Here is a 16,936-nt window from a genome sequence, read left to right as displayed (position 1 = left end):
TGTTACTCCCCGCAGTGTGCCTTGTCGCCTGCCCCTCTCCTCGGTATCCCCTGGTGTGTCTTACTGCCTGCTGTCCCTGGTGCCCTGCTCCCCGGTGTCCCCCACTGTCCCCAGTGCCCGCTATCCCCTGCTGCTACTCCGTCCGCCGCTGTCGCTACTGCCCGGTGTCCGCCTGACCGTGGCCCGCCCGCCGGTGCCCAACAGCGCGCTCCGCTTCGCCCCCTTGCCGGTGCCAGAGCACGGGGACTGCAAGTCCCGTGAAGCCGCGGGCGGGTGGCGCGGCCAATGGGGCTCGGGGGGCGGTGCGGCCGGTCGCTGCCTCCGCCGCCGCCCGTTGCCGCGGCGCAGAGAGCCCCGGAGCGGCCGCGCGGCGCCGGCCCCGGCCCCGCAGCCCGGCTCTGAGCCGCCCGCCCGGCCCGGCCCGCCCCACCGCGCCCCGCCGCCCTCAATGAGGTTCTTCCGACTCACCTTCAAGTGCTTCGTGGATTGCTTCTGAGCCCCCCTCGGCCACGGAGCCGCCCCCGACCCGCCCCCGCTCCCCGGCCCCCCGCGACATGCCCCCCGTCCCCGCCGACACGGCCGCCCCGCAGCCGCCCGACGCCCCGCGACGCGACGCTGCTGCTGCCGCCGCCACTGCCGCGGCCGCCGCGGCCCCCGCGGGCTCCGGTAAGCGGGGAGCGCCGGGGAGGACTAAGCTTGGGGAGGGGGAGAGGGGGGCCCACGGCCACGCGCGACCGCGGCGCGCCCCCTCCCGCCGCCGCGGGGTGAGTCACTGCTCTGCATTGTGACGTCACGCGCCGGCCTGACATCTGACGTCACGGCCCTACGCGCGGAGAGGGGCGCGGGGGGGGGACGTGCTCTCCCCCCGGCACCCCCACGGGCGCACGTGACGGCGGCGTGGGTATCCCCCTCCCCCCGGTCTCACAGAGGGCCCCGGCGGGGCGGAGAGCGCGGAGCCCCCCGCGTCGGGCGAGGAGCGGACGGTGACGGCACCGCTGGTGCGACCCCCCGGTCCCCCCAAAGAGGCCGCCCCCGAACGGGAGACATGGACCCGGCAGATGGATTTCATCATGTCCTGCGTGGGCTTCGCCGTGGGGCTGGGCAACGTGTGGCGCTTCCCCTACCTGTGCTACAAGAACGGCGGAGGTGAGCCCCGCACTCGCCCCACGCCGCGGGGGTGCTCCTCGGGGTGCGGGGGCACCGCTTTCCCACCCTGGAGTGTGTGCATGGGGGGCCCCCCACGCTGGGCCAGCTCGCCCTGCGCGTCCGAGGGGCTCGCGGGCCGCCCCGCGGGTGTTCAGTGTCACTCCCGGGGCGGGGGGCCGTGGGAGCCCCCCGCCACCTGCCCGTGCTGACCTACATCGAGGCGAGGGGAGGGCGCGGAGGCGCCTTCGCCATTCGCTGCGCCCGGGCGGGCGGCGCGGGCAAGGGCGGGGAGCGAAAGCGGGGGCCGGAGGGGTGGCGGCGGCTGAGCCGGCCCCCTGCCCCCGGCCCCAGGCGTCTTCCTCATCCCCTACCTGCTCATCGTCTTCGTGGGCGGCATCCCCATCTTCTTCTTGGAGGTGGCCCTGGGGCAGTTCATGAAGCAGGGGGGCATCGCCGCCTGGAACATCGCCCCCCTCTTCAAGGGTAATGCCGCACCCGCCCGCGCCCTGCCCATGCCCTGCCTGCACCCTGCCCGTGGCCCCTGCACCCTGCCCAGGGCCCCCGGCACCCTGCCTGCACCCTGACTGTGCCTCGACTGCCTGCAGCCTGCTGGGGCTGGCGGCACCCTGCCCACGCCCTGCCTGCTCCCCTGCACCTTGCCCGCGTCCCACTGCCACCCTGCACCCCAGCCAAGGGTGGCAGCTGCCTGCACCATGGCACTCTGCACTGCCCTCCCTCCCTGTATCTCCCTGCCTGAATGCTGCTGGATCCTGGGGGCTGCCAGATCCCCACCTCAGCAGTATCCTGCCGGCTCTCCCCAGTCCTGTGCCATGCTGCTGGCTGTCCCCACCCCATCCTGTCCCGTCTGGGATTGCCAGCTCCCCCTGTCCCATTCCCACAAGCTCCCTGCTGTCCTGCCTGGGGCTGGCAGCTCCCCTTGTCCTGTCCCTGTCAGCTTTCCTCTGTCCTTCCCCATCCCTGCCGGCAGCCCACATCCCGCCCCATGCCGGGTGCCAGATGTCCGCGGTTGCCTGCGGGCTCTGATCTCCCCGTGCTGCAGGTTTAGGCGTCGCCTCTATGGTGATAGTCTTCTTTTGCAACACCTACTACATCATGATCCTGGTGTGGGGGCTCTTCTACCTGGTGCACTCACTCACGGACACCCTGCCCTGGGCCACCTGTGGCCACTCCTGGAACACGGAGCAGTGCACGGAACTCTTCAACCCAGACTTCTGCCACAATGTCAGCACTAATGCCACTGCCAGCACTTGGATCTCCAACTTCAGCTGCACCAACATGACGAACAAACGCTCACCTGTCATTGAGTTTTGGGAGTGAGTGTGGGAACCAGGAGGTTGTTTACCAGGGCCGGGAGTGTTGCACCGGCACTCAGCACGGTCCTGCTCTGCAGGAACAAGGTGCTGCAACTCTCTGGGGGCATTGACGAGCCGGGGGAGATGAACTGGCAGATGATCCTTTGCTTGGTCACCACCTGGGTCGTTGTCTACTTCTGCATCTGGAAAGGTGTAAAGTCAACTGGGAAGGTAACACTGGCGGGAGAAGGAAACTCATCAAGGCCACTGGCGTGGGGGAATGGGACTGCAGCACATGGCACTGCTGGCTCTGGCCCTCCTGTGCCACAGCCCACGGGGGTGCAAGGCTCCTGTCCCACAGGAGGTGCCACTAGTTGCTGGGGACATTCCCAAGCTCTGGCCCCATTGGGACACCTGTGGCACATGATGGAGAGCCCTGGCCTGAGGGGTCTCACGGGCATGCACTGCTCTGCAGATTGTCTACTTCACGGCACTCTTCCCCTATGTGGTCCTCATCCTGTTGCTGGTCCATGGGGTAACACTGCCTGGCGCACTGGGTGGCATCGTCTACTACCTGAAACCTGACTGGACCAAGCTGGTTGAGGCACAGGTGAGGGCAGTGGGGAGAGCAGAAGGAGGTTGGGTGCTGAACACCACCGTGGCACCCTCATCATCCCCCTACACCCTCCCTCATGCCCCAGGTGTGGATTGATGCTGGCACCCAAGTCTTCTTCTCCTACGCCATCGGACTGGGTGCCCTGACTGCCCTGGGCAGCTACAACCGCTTCCATAACAATTGCTACAGGTAGGGTTGTGCCAGCTGCAGGCAGTCCCCCTGCTGTGTGTCCCAGCGCCCCCTGGCTCCTCCTGACCTGCTCTGCCCACAGGGATGCCTACATCCTGGCCGTGATCAACAGCCTCACCAGCTTCTTTGCCGGCTTTGTTGTCTTCTCTGTGCTCGGCTTCATGGCCTCTGAGCAAGGCGTGGACATCTCCAAGGTGGCCGAGTCCGGTGAGTGCCAGGTGGCAGATGCTGACTGGCACTGTGTCCCCTGTGTCACCCCTTGAGTGACACCCCTGACCCCACTCTCCCGCAGGTCCCGGGCTGGCTTTCATCGCCTACCCCAAAGCTGTGACGCTGATGCCCTTGTCCCCACTGTGGGCCACGCTCTTCTTCATCATGCTCCTTGTGCTGGGACTGGACAGCCAGGTGCTGTGACAGGCAGGGAGGTGGGGACAGGGAGAGGATGGGTGGCACATCCCCACTGAGCCCCACTTTCTGCCATAGTTTGTCGGTGTGGAGGGTTTCATCACGGGCATCCTGGACCTGTTCCCCCAGCCGGGGGCTGGCTCACTGCGCCGTGAGCTCACCGCTGCATTCTGCTGCGTCGTCTGCTGCCTCATTGACCTCTCCATGGTCACACAGGTGGGGGACGTGGCAGGGAAACTGCATAGCCAGCCTCACACTGGGCACCTGTGCCTGCTCCCCGGGCATCACCTCTCGTGGCATCCCAGTGTAGGGTGGGAGCTCCCTGGGGTTGCTGCCCCCAGGGTGGTGGTGCTGCCCATGGCATGGTGGTGCTGTGGGAGCAGAGTGCCCATGGCAATGCAGGGTGTCTGTGCTAGGTGGGGCACTGGTGTTGGCAAGGCTGTGCTGGTGCCGGTGCAGAGATGTGTGGGGGGTGCCAGCACAGCACCAGTGACACAGGGGCCTTCCCGGCAGGGCGGCATGTATGTGTTCCAGCTCTTTGACAACTACTCAGCCAGCGGGATCACGCTGCTGTGGCAGGCTTTCTGGGAGTGCGTGGTCATTGCCTGGGTCTATGGTGAGGCCGGGGGTACACGCTGGCGGGGCACGAGGGGACGCAGGTTCCCGGCAGAGCCCGGCTGATGCCTCCTCCCTACAGGAGCCGACCGCTTCATGGACGACGTGGCCCGTATGATCGGCTACCGGCCCCTGCCCGTCATGAAGTGGTGCTGGGCTGTGGTGACGCCCCTGGTCTGCGTGGTGAGCAGGGAGGGCCAGCGTGCGTGGGGACGTGCGTGGGGACACGCGTGGGGACTCGGCTGTGCCCGCGTGTGTCTCTGCCCCGGGCTGTGCCGCGGGCACGGAGCGCCCCCCGGCGGCTGCTCTGGGCACACGCGTGTCGAGACCGTGGGACGACTGTGCACATCGGGGGATACGCGGTGATACACGTGGGGCGCGGGGACCACCAGCCCCCTGCCCCGCGGGACCTCACACCCCACTGCCCACCCAGGGTGTCTTTGTGTTCCACGTGGTGAACTACAAGCCGCTGACCTACAACAAGACCTACGTGTACCCATGGTGGGGGGAAGCCATCGGCTGGGTCCTGGCACTCTCCTCCATGCTCTGCATCCCCTGCACTGTAATCTACAAACTCCTGCGCTGCAAAGGCTCTTTGCGCGAGGTGAGGGCGACGCAGTGGGGCCCTTCTGCCTCTGTCCCCATCCCACCTCAGCCAACCCTGCCTCCATCCCAGCCCCATTGAAATCCCAGCACTGTCCACATTGCCATCTCTGTCCCATCCACAGCCATATCCCTTCCCTGTCCTCATTTACATCCAAATCCGTGCCTGTCCCCATCATTGCCTCGTTCCCATCAAAATTCCATCCCTGTCCTCATCACCGTGTCACTGCCAACCTCACCTAAATCCCATCCATGCTTACATCCCTGTCTCAGTCCCATCCCTGTGCGATCCCATCCCTGTCTGTATCACTCTTACTCCCAGCCAAGACCTGTTCACGTCCCTATCCCTGTCTCTATTCCATCCCCATGCAATATGTGTCCCTCTCTCAATCCCACTTAATCCCTTTCCCATCCTGAGATCACCCCCATTCAAGTTCCATTCCTGTCCTCATTGCTCTCAATCCCATCAGATTCCTATCTCTGTTGCTGTCTCACTCCCAACCTCACCCAAACCCCTTCGTTGCTGACATCACTGTCTTAATCCGGTCACTGCCTGAGTCTCATCCCTATCCCCATGCAATCTCTGTCTCTTTCTCAATCCCATTTCAGTCCCGTCCCTGACCCAGTCTGATCTCCATCCCCATCTAATAACCACCCCTTTCCCCATCTCTGTCCCATCTCTGTGCACTCTGGGGGGCATTCACTGAGCCGGGTCTGGGCAGTCCCCATGCTGCCACCCTCGGGTGCTGACACAGCGTCCCCGCAGCGCTGGCAGCTCCTGACCACTCCAATCTGGGGCCAACACCACCTGGAGTACCTGACGCCCGAGGCAGAAGCCAAGCTGCTGGCCCCAGAGCCCCCCAAGGAGAAGGCGACACTCTTCGAGACTGTGATCTGAGCGTGGGGAGGGTCGCGCTGCTCCCGCCTGCCATAGCAATAATGCCAGCACCGCCTCCCACCCACGCTGCCCCGTGCCCCCCGCGCCACCCTGGCCGCCGGCCTCGCTGCAGGGGGGTGAACACAGCGAGGTGGGGGAAGTTGGGGGCCGCGGAGCCAGGGCGGCTGCGGGGCGCGGGAGGGGTGCCCGGCGCGGGGGAGCGTGGCAGCCCGGTGGGCTGACAGGGAGGCCGTGGGCCGGGGCAGCGGGTGGGACAGCCCTTCCCTGGCCCCTGCCCACGGCCCTCACAGCCCCCCATTCACTAACTGCTTCCCGTAGCGTTTGTCTGGTGTAACCCCAACCACCCCGACATCTGGCAATAAACTGGGAGACCCTGGCAGCCCTGGCACTGCAGGCAGGGGAAGAGGGGCACCGGCAGCTGGGGGCTGAGCGGTGGGGTGGTGCCGGCCTTCGTGGGACAGAGGTTTGAGGGGGACAGGGTTCAGGGATTCAGGGACACCTGGGTACCTCTCTGGGGCTGATTTGGAGGGTACTGGCAGCTGGGAGCAGCAGGGTCTCCATCCTCCTCCACCACAGGCTGTGGGTGCCCACAGGCTGTACCAGACTGTGTGGGATTAGAATACTTCATGCAGTGGAGGCTGGCCCTGCTTACCAGCCCCAAGGGGCAGATTTCAGTCCAGAGGCTTTAGGGGTCCTGACATCACCAGGGGTGACCACTGGGAGCTACTCATGTTGGCTCTGGGCCTTCCCATGCCCCCCGCTGTGCTGTGGGAACAGCCCTGGACTGGGGAGGGCTGCCCAGACAAGGGGATGAAGCAGCTGCCGTGGACCCCAGGCATGTATCCAGGAGAAGACAAAGGTTCGGTCTGCCCCAGACCCCTGAGCTGTCTGAGCTCTGTCCTGGTGGGTTGCCAGGCAGAGGGGTGCATGTGCCCTGTGCCCCACACCAACAGATCCCAGGGAAGCCAGCTCCAGTCTGTGCCATGGGAACATGTGTGGAGCCCCGAGGAAGTCCTTGGCATGCTGTGCTTGGAGCAGCTGACGTCCATCCCTGTTGCCCTGGCTGGGTATCAGCATACTGCTGAATGCAGGGTCCCACCTCCAGCAGCACGGTGGCCATCCCAAGGTGTGTGGCTGTCCTGCTCATGAAAGGACAAGGGGGAAAAGTGTCCCCAGCTGTCCTGGCCATCCATGGGCACAGGACTGGAGCAGCAGTGCTGTGCCAAGTGTTCATGTCCAGTGCCTGGGAGCACTGGGGTGCCAGAGGCTCTTATTTGGAGGTGCTGGCTCACCCCACCACAATGCCCTCTCACCCCGTTGGGATGAGCTGGCAATTCCTGCCCCACCGGCAATGCACACCGTAATTAGCGCGGGCAGGGCGGAAGCACCACTGATAATTGGCGGTGACTCGTTACACATGCCCGGGGCTCAGCAGGACTTTCCGGCAGGGCTGGTCTGCGGGATCGACTGGTATCCCGGTGCACCGACTGGCGTGCAGGGCCTGGCTGGCTCCCCAGCACCAGAGTGGGGACAGAGTTGGGCGTGGGGTGTGGGGGCGAGCACCGTCATCGCCTTCGCTTCGTGCTGCAGCACGCCCTGGCCCCGCCACCCCTTCCTAAAAGGCACAACTGCAAGGTGCTGCTGGCACAGACGGTGAGAGCACTGGGACCAGGCAAAGGTGGGCAAAGGGGAGGCAGAGGACAGGGAATAAAGCGGCGCCAAGGGTTCTGTTTGCTGGCTGGGCTTTCCCGAGGGGCCTCCTGTAGCGCCCAGGTGACCTCACAGGAGGAGACTCAACCTGAGCTGTGCCCTCACAGGGCAGGTGCCCAGAGCACCATGAACCGGATCACGGTGTATGAGCGTGCCAACTTCGAGGGGCTGAGTCGGGAGTTCACCTGTGATGTGCCCGACTTGCACGAGCTGGATTTTGGGAACTGCATCGCCTCCCTGAAGGTGGTAGGGCAGCCCTGGATCGCCTACACAGACCCCAAGTACGAGGGGGAGCCGCACGTCTTTGAGGAGGGCGAGTACCCCTCTGTGGAGCGGCCCAACAGCTTCTCGGCGCTGCGCCTTGTGCACCATGACCTGGGGAACCCACAAATCACCCTCTACGAGCACCCCAACTTCCAAGGCGCCTGCAAGGTGGTGACAGAGGAGACCAACCTGGCGTACGGGTACTTCAATGACCGAGTGGCCTCCCACGTGGTGCAGCGAGACGTCTGGCTGCTCTACCAGCACCCCAGCCGGGGCGGCTGGCACTGCCTGGCATGGCCCGGGGAGCATCTCGCTGACTACAAACTGGAGCTGAACTTCCAGTCTCGGCTGTCCCACCTGCGCCCACTGCGGCCCGGGCTGCCACTGGTCTCAGCACGTCTCCTTTGGGAGCAGAAGCGGGTGGAGGAGGAGCGGGAGGTGCTGGTGGATGAGATCGAGGGGGTGAACGAGACGGAGTCGGAGCAGGCACTGGCAGCCAGCAGCAGCCGGGAGTACGGCACCACGCTCTGCCAGAGCTTCCACTTCAGCAATGCCACCAGCCTCAAAGCTGGGCTCTCCTTCACACTGACTGTGGAAGCCTCCAACATCTTCACGGTGCAGAAAGGGCGCAGCGAGTCCAGCACCCGCCGGCAGCGCGTGGAGGTGCAGCTGCCGGCCAAGATCCCCCCGCGCACAGCCCTCAGCATCCAGGTCTTGCGGAAGGAGGTGACACTGTCCGTGCCAGTCCTGCTCACCATCACCCAGAACGAGGCAGTTCGCACGGAGATAGGCGAGTACCGCAGCATATCAGGGACCAACATCAGTGCCCGCTACAGCTTAAAGCCATTGCCAGCAGCGGGCAGGGAGCAGGCAGTCACCGGGGGGACAGATGCGGTGCCTGGCACCAGGATGGAGCTCTAGTTCTGTGCCGGGGCCAGCCAATGGCTCTGTTCCCTCCGTGGGGTGGTACCCCGGTTAACACTGGCGTTGTCTGCAGCACCCACCCGTGGGGGACCAAGGACCTGCCTTGTCTAGTTCTGTCCAGTGGCTCTGGCTGGCGGGACCTGCCGGTGCTTCCTCCCACCCGGTGCTTCCAATAAATCCTCTTCCTCAACGGCTCGGGTCTCCTGCTGCTGGGGCTGGTGTAGGAGTGGGATGAGGGGGGCACTGTTCTGGGGGCGACATCCGGCTGGATGGGACACCGGGCTGGGGATGCACCGGGTTGGGAGGAGATACTGGGCTGGGGAGGCTCACGGGTTTGGGGGGACACGGGGCTGGAGGGTCACGAGGCTGGAAGCGCCAGGCGATACCAGGATCGGAAAACTGGCAGGGCACAGGGAAGAGCTGGGGACACCAGTCTGGAAAGGACACCAGACGGGGGAACAGGAGGACACTGGGCTGGGGCTTTCAAGGGTACACCGCTCTGGGGGAGCCTGGGGACACCGGGATGAGGGATGTACTGGGGCAGTTGTGGGGACACGGGAGTAGAGAAGCCGAGGGATCACACACGGTCCCGAGAAGCGGGGGACACCCAACCAGCCTGGCCCCGCACAGACCGGGCTGGGGCAGCCACCGCGATCTCCCTGACGAACCGGGGCCTTGGGCATGTGCGTCCCCACGGGCCCGTCGCAGGGCCCGAGCCCGGGACCGCCGGGGCAGGCGGGGACAGCGGGGAACAGCAGCAGGGCAGGAACCGGCCGAGCGGGCGGGCACAGAGCGCCGCGGGCGGTGCTGGTGACAACCCCCGCCCCTGCCGCGCCCCCCGCCACGCCCCCCACGTGGCCGCCGCCGCCGCCGGTCTCTTTAAATGATGCAACAAACCGCGCTCTGAGCCCGCCTCCCACACGCCCATTGGTCCAGCCGGCGCGGGTTTCCCCCTCCCATTGGCCGGGACGGACCCCTCTCGCTGCCGATTGGCTGGGTGCGGCCCCGTCCTCCGGGCAGGCAGTGGCGAAGGCGACAGCATGGCGGCGGCGGCGGCGTCCACGGGGGCCATGGCGGCGGAGGAAGCGGAGGAGGCGCTGGGGCTGTTCACGGGAATCGGCCTCAGCGAGGCCAAGGCGCGCGAGACGCTGCGCAATGGGGCCCTCAGCGCGCTGCTGCGCCGGGCTGTGCTGCAGGTGCGCCCGCCGCGGGCCCTCACCCCCGCCCCCCCCATCCCCTATGTCATCCTGGGATCCCGGCACCCCGAGAACCCACTACCCCGTCACCTTGGTACCTGGTACCCCCGGTAGCCCGTGTCGCCCTCGAGACCCGGCACCCCGATCCTCGGTGTCACCCCGGTGTCACCTGGGAACCCGCCACCCCGGCACTCCGGCACCTGCCCCCGGGACCCGGTACCCTCCGGCCCTGGTGTCACACCGGGACCACCCCGACCCCGCCTCCTCCCAGTCCTGCCGAACCATCTCGGCCCCGGGCCCTGTCCCTCCGCCCTGCCCCGGTGCCATCGGTTCTCCGGAGCTCAGCCTGACGCTCCCCGGGCCGGCGGCAGGCTCGGAGCGCGCTGGGCCCGGCGCTGGACAAAGCCACGGGGACGCTGCTGTACAACGCGGCCGCCCGCCTCAAGGACCCGAAGCACCTCGGCTTCCTCGTGGGCTACATCGCCCGCAGGCAGATCCTCACCGACCTGCAGCTGAACGGTACCGAGCGGCCCGGCCCCTGCCCAGCCCCGCGGGGCGGGCTCTGCTCCTCATCCCCGCTCTGTCCTCAGCCGCGCTGGAGTATCTGAGGAGCCACCCCCTGGAGCCCCTGGATGCGGCAGACTTCGAGCAAGCCTGTGGCGTGGGGGTCTGCATCACCCCCGAGCAGATCGAGGAGGCGGTGAGTGTGGCCGTGACCCCGCGGGGACAGCACAGGGGACACTGGAGTGGCTCCTGGTGCCTGACTCCCACACCCCTGTGTCCTGCTCCCAGGTGGAGGCCGTGATCAGCGAGCACCGAGCGGAGCTGCTGGCAGAGCGCTACCACTTCAACATGGGGCTGCTGATGGGTGAGTGGGGACACCAGGGCACCACCTGCCTGGTGCTGCCGGCTGCCACATCCCCGTGCCTGACTTCCAGTGCCACTGCCTGCTCCCCTGCATCCTGTGAGCCAGCCCTTTGCCACGGGCTGCCCCAGCCCCAGCCCCAGCTGCTGTGCCACAGCCCAGCAGGGAGACATCCTGCCACGTCCCCCACTCAGGCAGGGCCATGGTGCCCTGTGACAGGGACAACCCAGGGGCAAAGGCTGCCCTGGCCACTGGCTGTGGCATTCTGCATCAGCAGCTCTGGCTGAAGCTCCCCCAGGCAGGGCCATGCCCCTTGCCCACAGGGTGCCCTGTCCATAGGGGAAGCACGGAACCGGCTGCGGTGGGCGGACGGGAAGACCATCAAGAATGAGGTGGACCTGCAGGTGGGTGCAAGAGCAACAGGTCAGGTGCTGCTTGGGGTCCCCTAGGGGTGCTGTGACTGGTGTGGGACCTGCCAGCCTGTCCCCTGGAGGACTCAGTGCTGGGAACAGCCTGCTCTGGGTAAGTGCAGGCAGAGTGAGGGATGTGACAGCTGGACAGGACATCTCCAGACCTTGGGGCAAAGGGAGCATTTTTGATACCTGTCTGTGTCTCACCTCTCCAGGTGCTGCATTTGCTGGGACCAAAGACAGAAGCTGACCTGGAAAAGAAGCCAAAGGTGAGAAGAAGGGGAGGGTGGGAACTTGGATGGTATTTTCCTGCTGAATGTCCAGGCAGGATCTCAAATAGCTGCTCTGGACTCAGCTGCCACCATGGGTATGGGTCTGAGAGAGTGCTGGGGACTGCAGGCAGGGCCAGGAGGGGAAGGTGCATGCCAAGGCTGGGCACTCAGGATGCTTTGCTGGTCCCTGCAGGCTGCAAAGACCCGGCTGGCTCCGGCAGAGAAGCAGAAGGTGGCTGTGGTGGAGAATGGTAAGAGACTGTCCTCCTGTTGGCAGCTTCCTCAGCCCTTTAGTTCCTGCTGGGCCCTGGGAGCTGTGATCAGGCCCCTGCTCAGCCCCATCTCCCTGCAGGTGACGTGGGCACGGAGACACAGTCGCTTTTGGAGCAGCTGAGGGGAGAAGCCCTCAAGTTCCACAAGCCAGGTGAGTGTGAGGAGCCACTGCCGTGTGCGGGGCCACTCCACTGGCTCTGTGCCCTGCCCCAGCCCTCCGTGCTGCAGTGCACCAGCTCAGTCCTGTGTCCTTCCCCACTGGCTGCTGGGCTTGACTCAGTTTGGGCAGTGCTGCAGCCCTGAGCAATCTCTGCCTACAGGAGAGAACTACAAGACTGAGGGCTATGTGGTGACGCCCAACACCATGGCCCTGCTGAAGCAGCACCTGGCAATCACGGGTGGGCAGGTGAGGTCACATCCCCCAGCTCAGCAGTTCCCTGCGAGGGTGACACTGCTGGGGTGGCTGGGGGACACACAGCTCACAGGGAATGTGGCCAGGGGCAGCACCCACATGGCATGGGGCTCTATGGGATTTCCAGGGGCTCAAGTCAGTGCCACCACTGTCAGGGAGGGAAAGTTTCCTGTTGAAGGACAGAGGTGTCCCCTTTCCCTCTGCAGGTACGGACACGGTTCCCTCCAGAGCCCAACGGGATCCTGCACATCGGCCATGCTAAGGCCATCAATTTCAACTTTGGTTATGCCAAGGTAAAAAGCACCAAGGCCCTCTGGCTCCTGCCTTCCTCTGCTGCTTGGCCACTGGCCTGGCCTTGTAGTCCCTCAGGGAGCAGCAGCTCACTGTTCCCTCATCCTCAGGCCAATGGTGGTGTGTGCTTTCTGCGCTACGATGACACCAACCCCGAGAAGGAGGAGGAGAAGTACTTCACGGCCATTCGGGAGATGGTGGAGTGGCTGGGTATGGCTTGAGTTGGGGAGGGCAAGATCAAGCCAGGTGATCAAGTGGACCATGCAGATCCTGCTGCTGGGCCTTTAGGGTGCCTGCAACCTGCTTCATTTCCTCCCTTCCCACAGGCTATCAGCCCTATGCAGTGACCCATGCATCGGATTACTTTGACCAGCTCTACACCTGGGCCCTGGAGCTCATCCGCAGGTGGGCATGTGTGGCAGTAGGGATGTGCTGCGGTGGTGTGGATGTCCTGTGCTGTAGCCACGGCTTCCCCTCACCCAGGGGATGGGCTATTTATGACTGGTGATGTTTCACCTCCATAGGGGTCAGGCATACGTCTGCCATCAGAAGGTGGAGGAGATCAAGGGCCACAACCCTCCACCCTCACCATGGCGGGACCGGCCTGTGGAGGAGTCGCTCCTGCTCTTTGAGGTACTCCTGATTGGGGCAGGTGCTGTGTGCCTGCGGGGTCAGGATCTGTGGCTCAACTGACCGCTTCCCTCCTCCACAGGACATGCGAAAGGGCAAGTTTGGGGAGGGGGAGGCTACGCTGCGGATGAAGCTGGTGATGGAAGATGGGAAGATGGACCCTGTTGCCTACCGTGTCAAGTTCACTCCACACCACCGCACAGGGGACAAGTGGTAAGGAGGGCCTTCAGTGGGTCTGGATCTCCTGAGAATGGGGAGGTGTCGAGAGGGGAGGAGCACCGTGCTCTGCGTGGGCTAACTGAGTCTGCCTTGCAGGTGCATCTACCCCACGTATGATTACACACACTGCCTCTGCGACTCCATCGAGCACATCACGCACTCCCTCTGCACCAAGGAGTTCCAGGCCAGGTGAGCATTGTGCATGGCGTGGCCCAGGGATGAGCCAGACCTGGGAGCAGCTGGCTGCATCCTGACAGCTGCCAGAGTGTCTGTGGGTCTGAACCAGGCTGTGCCTGTACCTCCCTTGCAGGCGCTCCTCCTACTTCTGGCTGTGCAATGCGCTGGATGTCTACTGCTCTGTGCAGTGGGAGTACGGGCGCCTGAACCTGCTCTACACTGTCGTCTCCAAGAGGAAGATCATCCGACTGGTGGAGACGGGTGCTGTGAGGTAGGAGCAGGATCAGCAGCCAGGATGAGCCCTGCCTAGGGCATGCCTGGTTGTCACATCTGTGTTTTCCCAGGGACTGGGATGACCCACGGCTCTTCACGCTGACAGCCCTGCGCCGGCGAGGCTTCCCCCCCGAGGCTATCAACAACTTCTGTGCACGGGTAGGTGCCTGGGATATGATAGAACAGGGGCAGGTGGATACACTCCCTGGCCAGCGTGGTGATGACTGGCTGTCTCTCAGGTTGGCGTGACAGTGGCCCAGGCAACAATGGAGCCGCATCTGCTGGAGGCCTGTGCACGAGAGGTGCTGAATGAGCAGGCCCCCCGTGCCATGGCCGTCCTGGAGCCCCTCAAGGTCACCATCACCAACTTCCCTGCTCCAAAGGTGAGACTGCTGCGGGCTGGGGTGGGAGTGGGGTTCCCCAAGATCAGCATTCACCTTCTCCTTCTCCCCAGGCTCTTGAGGTCCTTGTGCCCAACTTTCCAGCTGATGAGAGCCGTGGTTTTCACAAAGTGCCCTTGCATCCCACTGTCTACATTGAGGAGACAGACTTCAGAGAGGTGAGCCAGGCCCACTGGGCCATGCTGCATTCACTCCCAGAGCTATGGCTGGTGCAGCAGGAGCCTGGCAGCACTGGAATTGGTGTTGGTGGTGCACATGCAGGTCACAGGCAGGTGTCAAGCACCTAACTGTGACTCCCAAATGTGCCAGCAGCTCTGATGGGCACTGCTGAAATGCTGCCCTCAACCTGGCCAGGACATGTCCAACCAATGATGCCCACCTTGGCCTGTGCCCTGGGGAATGTCCCACAATAGCATGGGATTTCAAACAGCCCTGGGATTTCTGATCCCTGAGACAGCAGGAGTGGGGACAGAGAGACATGGTGGAGGGGGGACCTGCTGCCCATGCCGAGACCCCTCATGCAGCCGTGAACTCTCTTGTAGGAGGCAGACAAGGGCTACAAGCGCCTGGCCCCAGGGCAGCCGGTGGGGCTGCGCCATGCTGGCTATGTCATCGCTGTCCAGAACGTCATCAAGGTGGGCACTGGTGACACGAGGTTGGGCTGTGGGATGTCAGGACATGGCCATGCTCCAGCACGGAAGGGCAGTGATGGTCATCTCGTGCCAGGTGCTGTGGGCACAGTGAGGACGTGGGCTGCCTGTGTGGCACCTCCCAGCCAGCTCTGTGCCCCCCACAGTGGGTAACAAGGTGGCCCCAAGCCTGTCCTGTGGGATGCAGCTGCTGCCTGACTGTTGCCTTACAGCCAAGCTTGTCTCCTCTCCTCCAGGACGTCAATGGGCGCGTGATTGAGCTGGAGGTGACCTGCACCAAGTCAGATGTGGCAGAAAAGCCCAAAGCCTTCATCCACTGGGTGTCAGAGCCACTGGCATGTGAAGTGCGGCTTTACGAGCGGCTGTAAGTACCTGACTGCCCACAGGGATAGGGACAAGATCAGTGCCGCCAGAGAGGCAGCGTGGCTGTGCACCAGCAGGCACTGCTGGGGTCTGCCCAGCCCTTTGGTGGTGCACATCATGCTGTGGGGTCCCATGAGCATGTCCCCTTGTCTGGCAGTTTTGGGATAAGACTCTGTCTTGTGGCAGGTTTTTGCACAAAAATCCCGAGGACCCGTCAGAGGTGCCCGGAGGCTTTCTGAGTGACCTCAATCCTGTGAGTAGTATCAGCAGCTGGGGCTGTGGGCCTGGTGTGGGCTGGGGACCTGGAGCCCACTGCTGAGACACCCACTTCTATGTACACCCTACCACTCTTGGGGCAAAGCTTTGCTGTGCCCCTGGGGGAAAGAAGGGTTGGGGAAAACAGGGCTGTGGAAGGGGCAGAGGGGTTGGGGGTGGTGTCTGAGCTGTCTCCCCCTGCCAGGATTCCCTGCGTGTGGTGCACAATGCTCTGGTCGACAGCTCTGTCCTCTCTGCCCAACCCTTTGACAAGTTCCAGTTTGAGCGGCTGGGCTACTTCTCTGTGGATCCTGACAGCAAGGAGGGGAAGGTGAGCCCAGGGGAAGGGACAGTGGGGCAGCCACCAACCCACCATGGGGCACCCTCTGGCTGCCGTGGGGCTCTGAGCACACCCTCTGTTTCTCCCCAGATGGTGTTCAATCGGACAGTGACGCTGAAGGAGGACCCCGGCAAGGCCTGAGGGAACTACTGCTGCTGCTGCCACACCACCGTGGTGTTGCTTCCTGGGCGGTCCTTGCACACCCCCAGTGCCACCGTGCCTTGATGCAGCCCCCCAGGGCACCCACAGCATCACCTCAATAAACAGAGATCCCAGCCTTGTCTGCACGCTGTCGCTGCCTCCTGTTCACCTGCTCAGCCTTGGGGTGCTCAGCTGGGATCTCCCCTGTTCCAGGGGCACAGGGTCCCCACTGAGCTGCTCCCCTGTCTGGCACGCTGAGGCGGGGCTGGGGTCGAGGGTGTCGAGGTGGGATGGGGAGGGTGCCGGGGGTGCAGGTGCAGGACAGGCAGGGTGTGCGTGGTAAGCCGGAGGTGCAGGCCGGGTGCGCGCACTGTGTACAAACACCGCCCGAGCGCCCTCCCCCCTTAAGGTGGCCTCGAGTGGGGAGGCCCCTGCGCGGCCCCGGGCGCGGGGTCAGGGGGTGCCCCCGCGGGACCGGCGTGCCCGCCGCGCCCCGAGCCCCGTGCCCCTGTGCCCGGCCCTGCCGCGGGTGGCGGGAGGCCCTGCCCGGCCCCACGGGCCACCTTAAGCGGGGCCGCGGCCGCGCAGGCCGTGCCGAGCACATGGGCGCGTTAAAGCAGCCCCGGCGCTGCCCCGCGGCGCGGGGGGCTCTCTGTGCCCACGGGGGCTCCGCGGCACGGGCAGGGCACGGCCCCGCCGGGGGCGGCCGCGCAAGCCTCAGCGGCCTCCCCGGGGAGCCGCTGCACCGGGGCCTGCCCCACCCCGGGCGGCGCCGGGGCCTCGCCCCGGGTGCTGCGCGGGGGGCGCGGCGGGCCCGCCCCGTCTTGCGCGAAGCGGCGGGACGGCCGCGGGGGGACCCTTGGCCGGCGTCGCTCCGCGGCCACGCAGTGCCGGTGCCGTCCCGGGTCCCGCGAGCGTCCCGGACCGGGGCCCGCCCTTGTCCCCGTGTGTCCCCCTTGTGTCCCCCCCGTGTGTCCCCCTTGTGTCCCCCCCGGGTCCCCCGCCAGGTCCCCCCCCCGGGTCCCCCCGCTCAGGGGCGCCCCCCCGCGGCCGCACCTGCCGCGCCCGGGCCCCTTTAAGGTGGG

The 16,936-nt window shown here is 65.2% G+C and overlaps 3 protein-coding genes across 4 annotated transcripts; all 3 read left to right on the top strand.

The window, feature by feature from the left end:
• Positions 1-329: 329 nt before the first annotated feature.
• Positions 330-6,164, top strand: SLC6A8 (solute carrier family 6 member 8). Its single transcript, XM_071550382.1, has 14 exons — positions 330-666; positions 928-1,146; positions 1,498-1,629; positions 2,207-2,480; positions 2,558-2,690; positions 2,935-3,069; positions 3,161-3,264; positions 3,347-3,471; positions 3,557-3,669; positions 3,748-3,885; positions 4,183-4,285; positions 4,367-4,467; positions 4,718-4,888; positions 5,654-6,164. The coding sequence occupies exons 1-14, from the start codon at positions 555-557 to the stop codon at positions 5,783-5,785; spliced, it is 1,992 nt and encodes a 663-aa protein (XP_071406483.1). The 5' UTR covers positions 330-554; the 3' UTR covers positions 5,786-6,164.
• Positions 6,165-6,247: 83 nt separating this feature from the next.
• On the top strand, positions 6,248-8,873 carry LOC139669725 (epidermal differentiation-specific protein-like). 2 transcript variants are annotated; one of them, XM_071550384.1, is made up of 2 exons: positions 6,248-6,911; positions 7,603-8,873. In XM_071550384.1, the coding sequence occupies exons 1-2, from the start codon at positions 6,871-6,873 to the stop codon at positions 8,678-8,680; spliced, it is 1,119 nt and encodes a 372-aa protein (XP_071406485.1). In that variant the 5' UTR covers positions 6,248-6,870; the 3' UTR covers positions 8,681-8,873. The 2 variants fall into 2 exon arrangements, with proteins under 2 accessions (XP_071406485.1, XP_071406484.1); XM_071550383.1 differs by lacking the exon at positions 6,248-6,911 and adding an exon at positions 6,940-7,438.
• An 815-nt stretch (positions 8,874-9,688) lies between these two features.
• QARS1 (glutaminyl-tRNA synthetase 1) lies at positions 9,689-15,991 on the top strand. Its single transcript, XM_071549698.1, has 24 exons — positions 9,689-9,879; positions 10,251-10,398; positions 10,470-10,579; positions 10,672-10,747; positions 11,084-11,148; positions 11,370-11,423; positions 11,620-11,677; positions 11,779-11,850; positions 12,020-12,105; positions 12,318-12,404; positions 12,513-12,612; positions 12,729-12,807; positions 12,927-13,035; positions 13,115-13,245; positions 13,348-13,440; positions 13,562-13,699; positions 13,773-13,860; positions 13,941-14,084; positions 14,156-14,260; positions 14,645-14,737; positions 14,989-15,116; positions 15,302-15,368; positions 15,576-15,701; positions 15,801-15,991. The coding sequence occupies exons 1-24, from the start codon at positions 9,724-9,726 to the stop codon at positions 15,849-15,851; spliced, it is 2,364 nt and encodes a 787-aa protein (XP_071405799.1). The 5' UTR covers positions 9,689-9,723; the 3' UTR covers positions 15,852-15,991.
• Positions 15,992-16,936: the final 945 nt, after the last annotated feature.

This window comes from Pithys albifrons, chromosome 3 (genome assembly GCF_047495875.1).
Source record: "Pithys albifrons albifrons isolate INPA30051 chromosome 3, PitAlb_v1, whole genome shotgun sequence".
NCBI classification, from domain to species: domain Eukaryota; kingdom Metazoa; phylum Chordata; class Aves; order Passeriformes; family Thamnophilidae; genus Pithys; species Pithys albifrons.
Note: the sequence above shows the minus strand (reverse complement) of the source record. Positions and strands in the feature narration are given on the sequence as shown.

Bases quoted from the DNA above. Each gene is read 5' to 3' on its own strand.
- SLC6A8 (XM_071550382.1), top strand. From the start codon at position 555: ATGCCCCCCGTCCCCGCCGACACGGCCGCCCCGCAGCCGCCCGACGCC. The intron at 1,630-2,206 runs GTAATGCCGCAC...CCCGTGCTGCAG, and splicing joins CATCGCCCCCCTCTTCAAGG to GTTTAGGCGTCGCCTCTATG. The intron at 3,886-4,182 runs GTGGGGGACGTG...CCTTCCCGGCAG, and splicing joins ACCTCTCCATGGTCACACAG to GGCGGCATGTATGTGTTCCA.
- LOC139669725 (XM_071550383.1), top strand. From the start codon at position 7,137: ATGCACACCGTAATTAGCGCGGGCAGGGCGGAAGCACCACTGATAATT. The intron at 7,439-7,602 runs GTGAGAGCACTG...GTGCCCTCACAG, and splicing joins AGGTGCTGCTGGCACAGACG to GGCAGGTGCCCAGAGCACCA.
- QARS1 (XM_071549698.1), top strand. From the start codon at position 9,724: ATGGCGGCGGCGGCGGCGTCCACGGGGGCCATGGCGGCGGAGGAAGCG. The intron at 12,405-12,512 runs GTAAAAAGCACC...CCTCATCCTCAG, and splicing joins TCAACTTTGGTTATGCCAAG to GCCAATGGTGGTGTGTGCTT. The intron at 14,738-14,988 runs GTGGGCACTGGT...CCTCTCCTCCAG, and splicing joins CTGTCCAGAACGTCATCAAG to GACGTCAATGGGCGCGTGAT.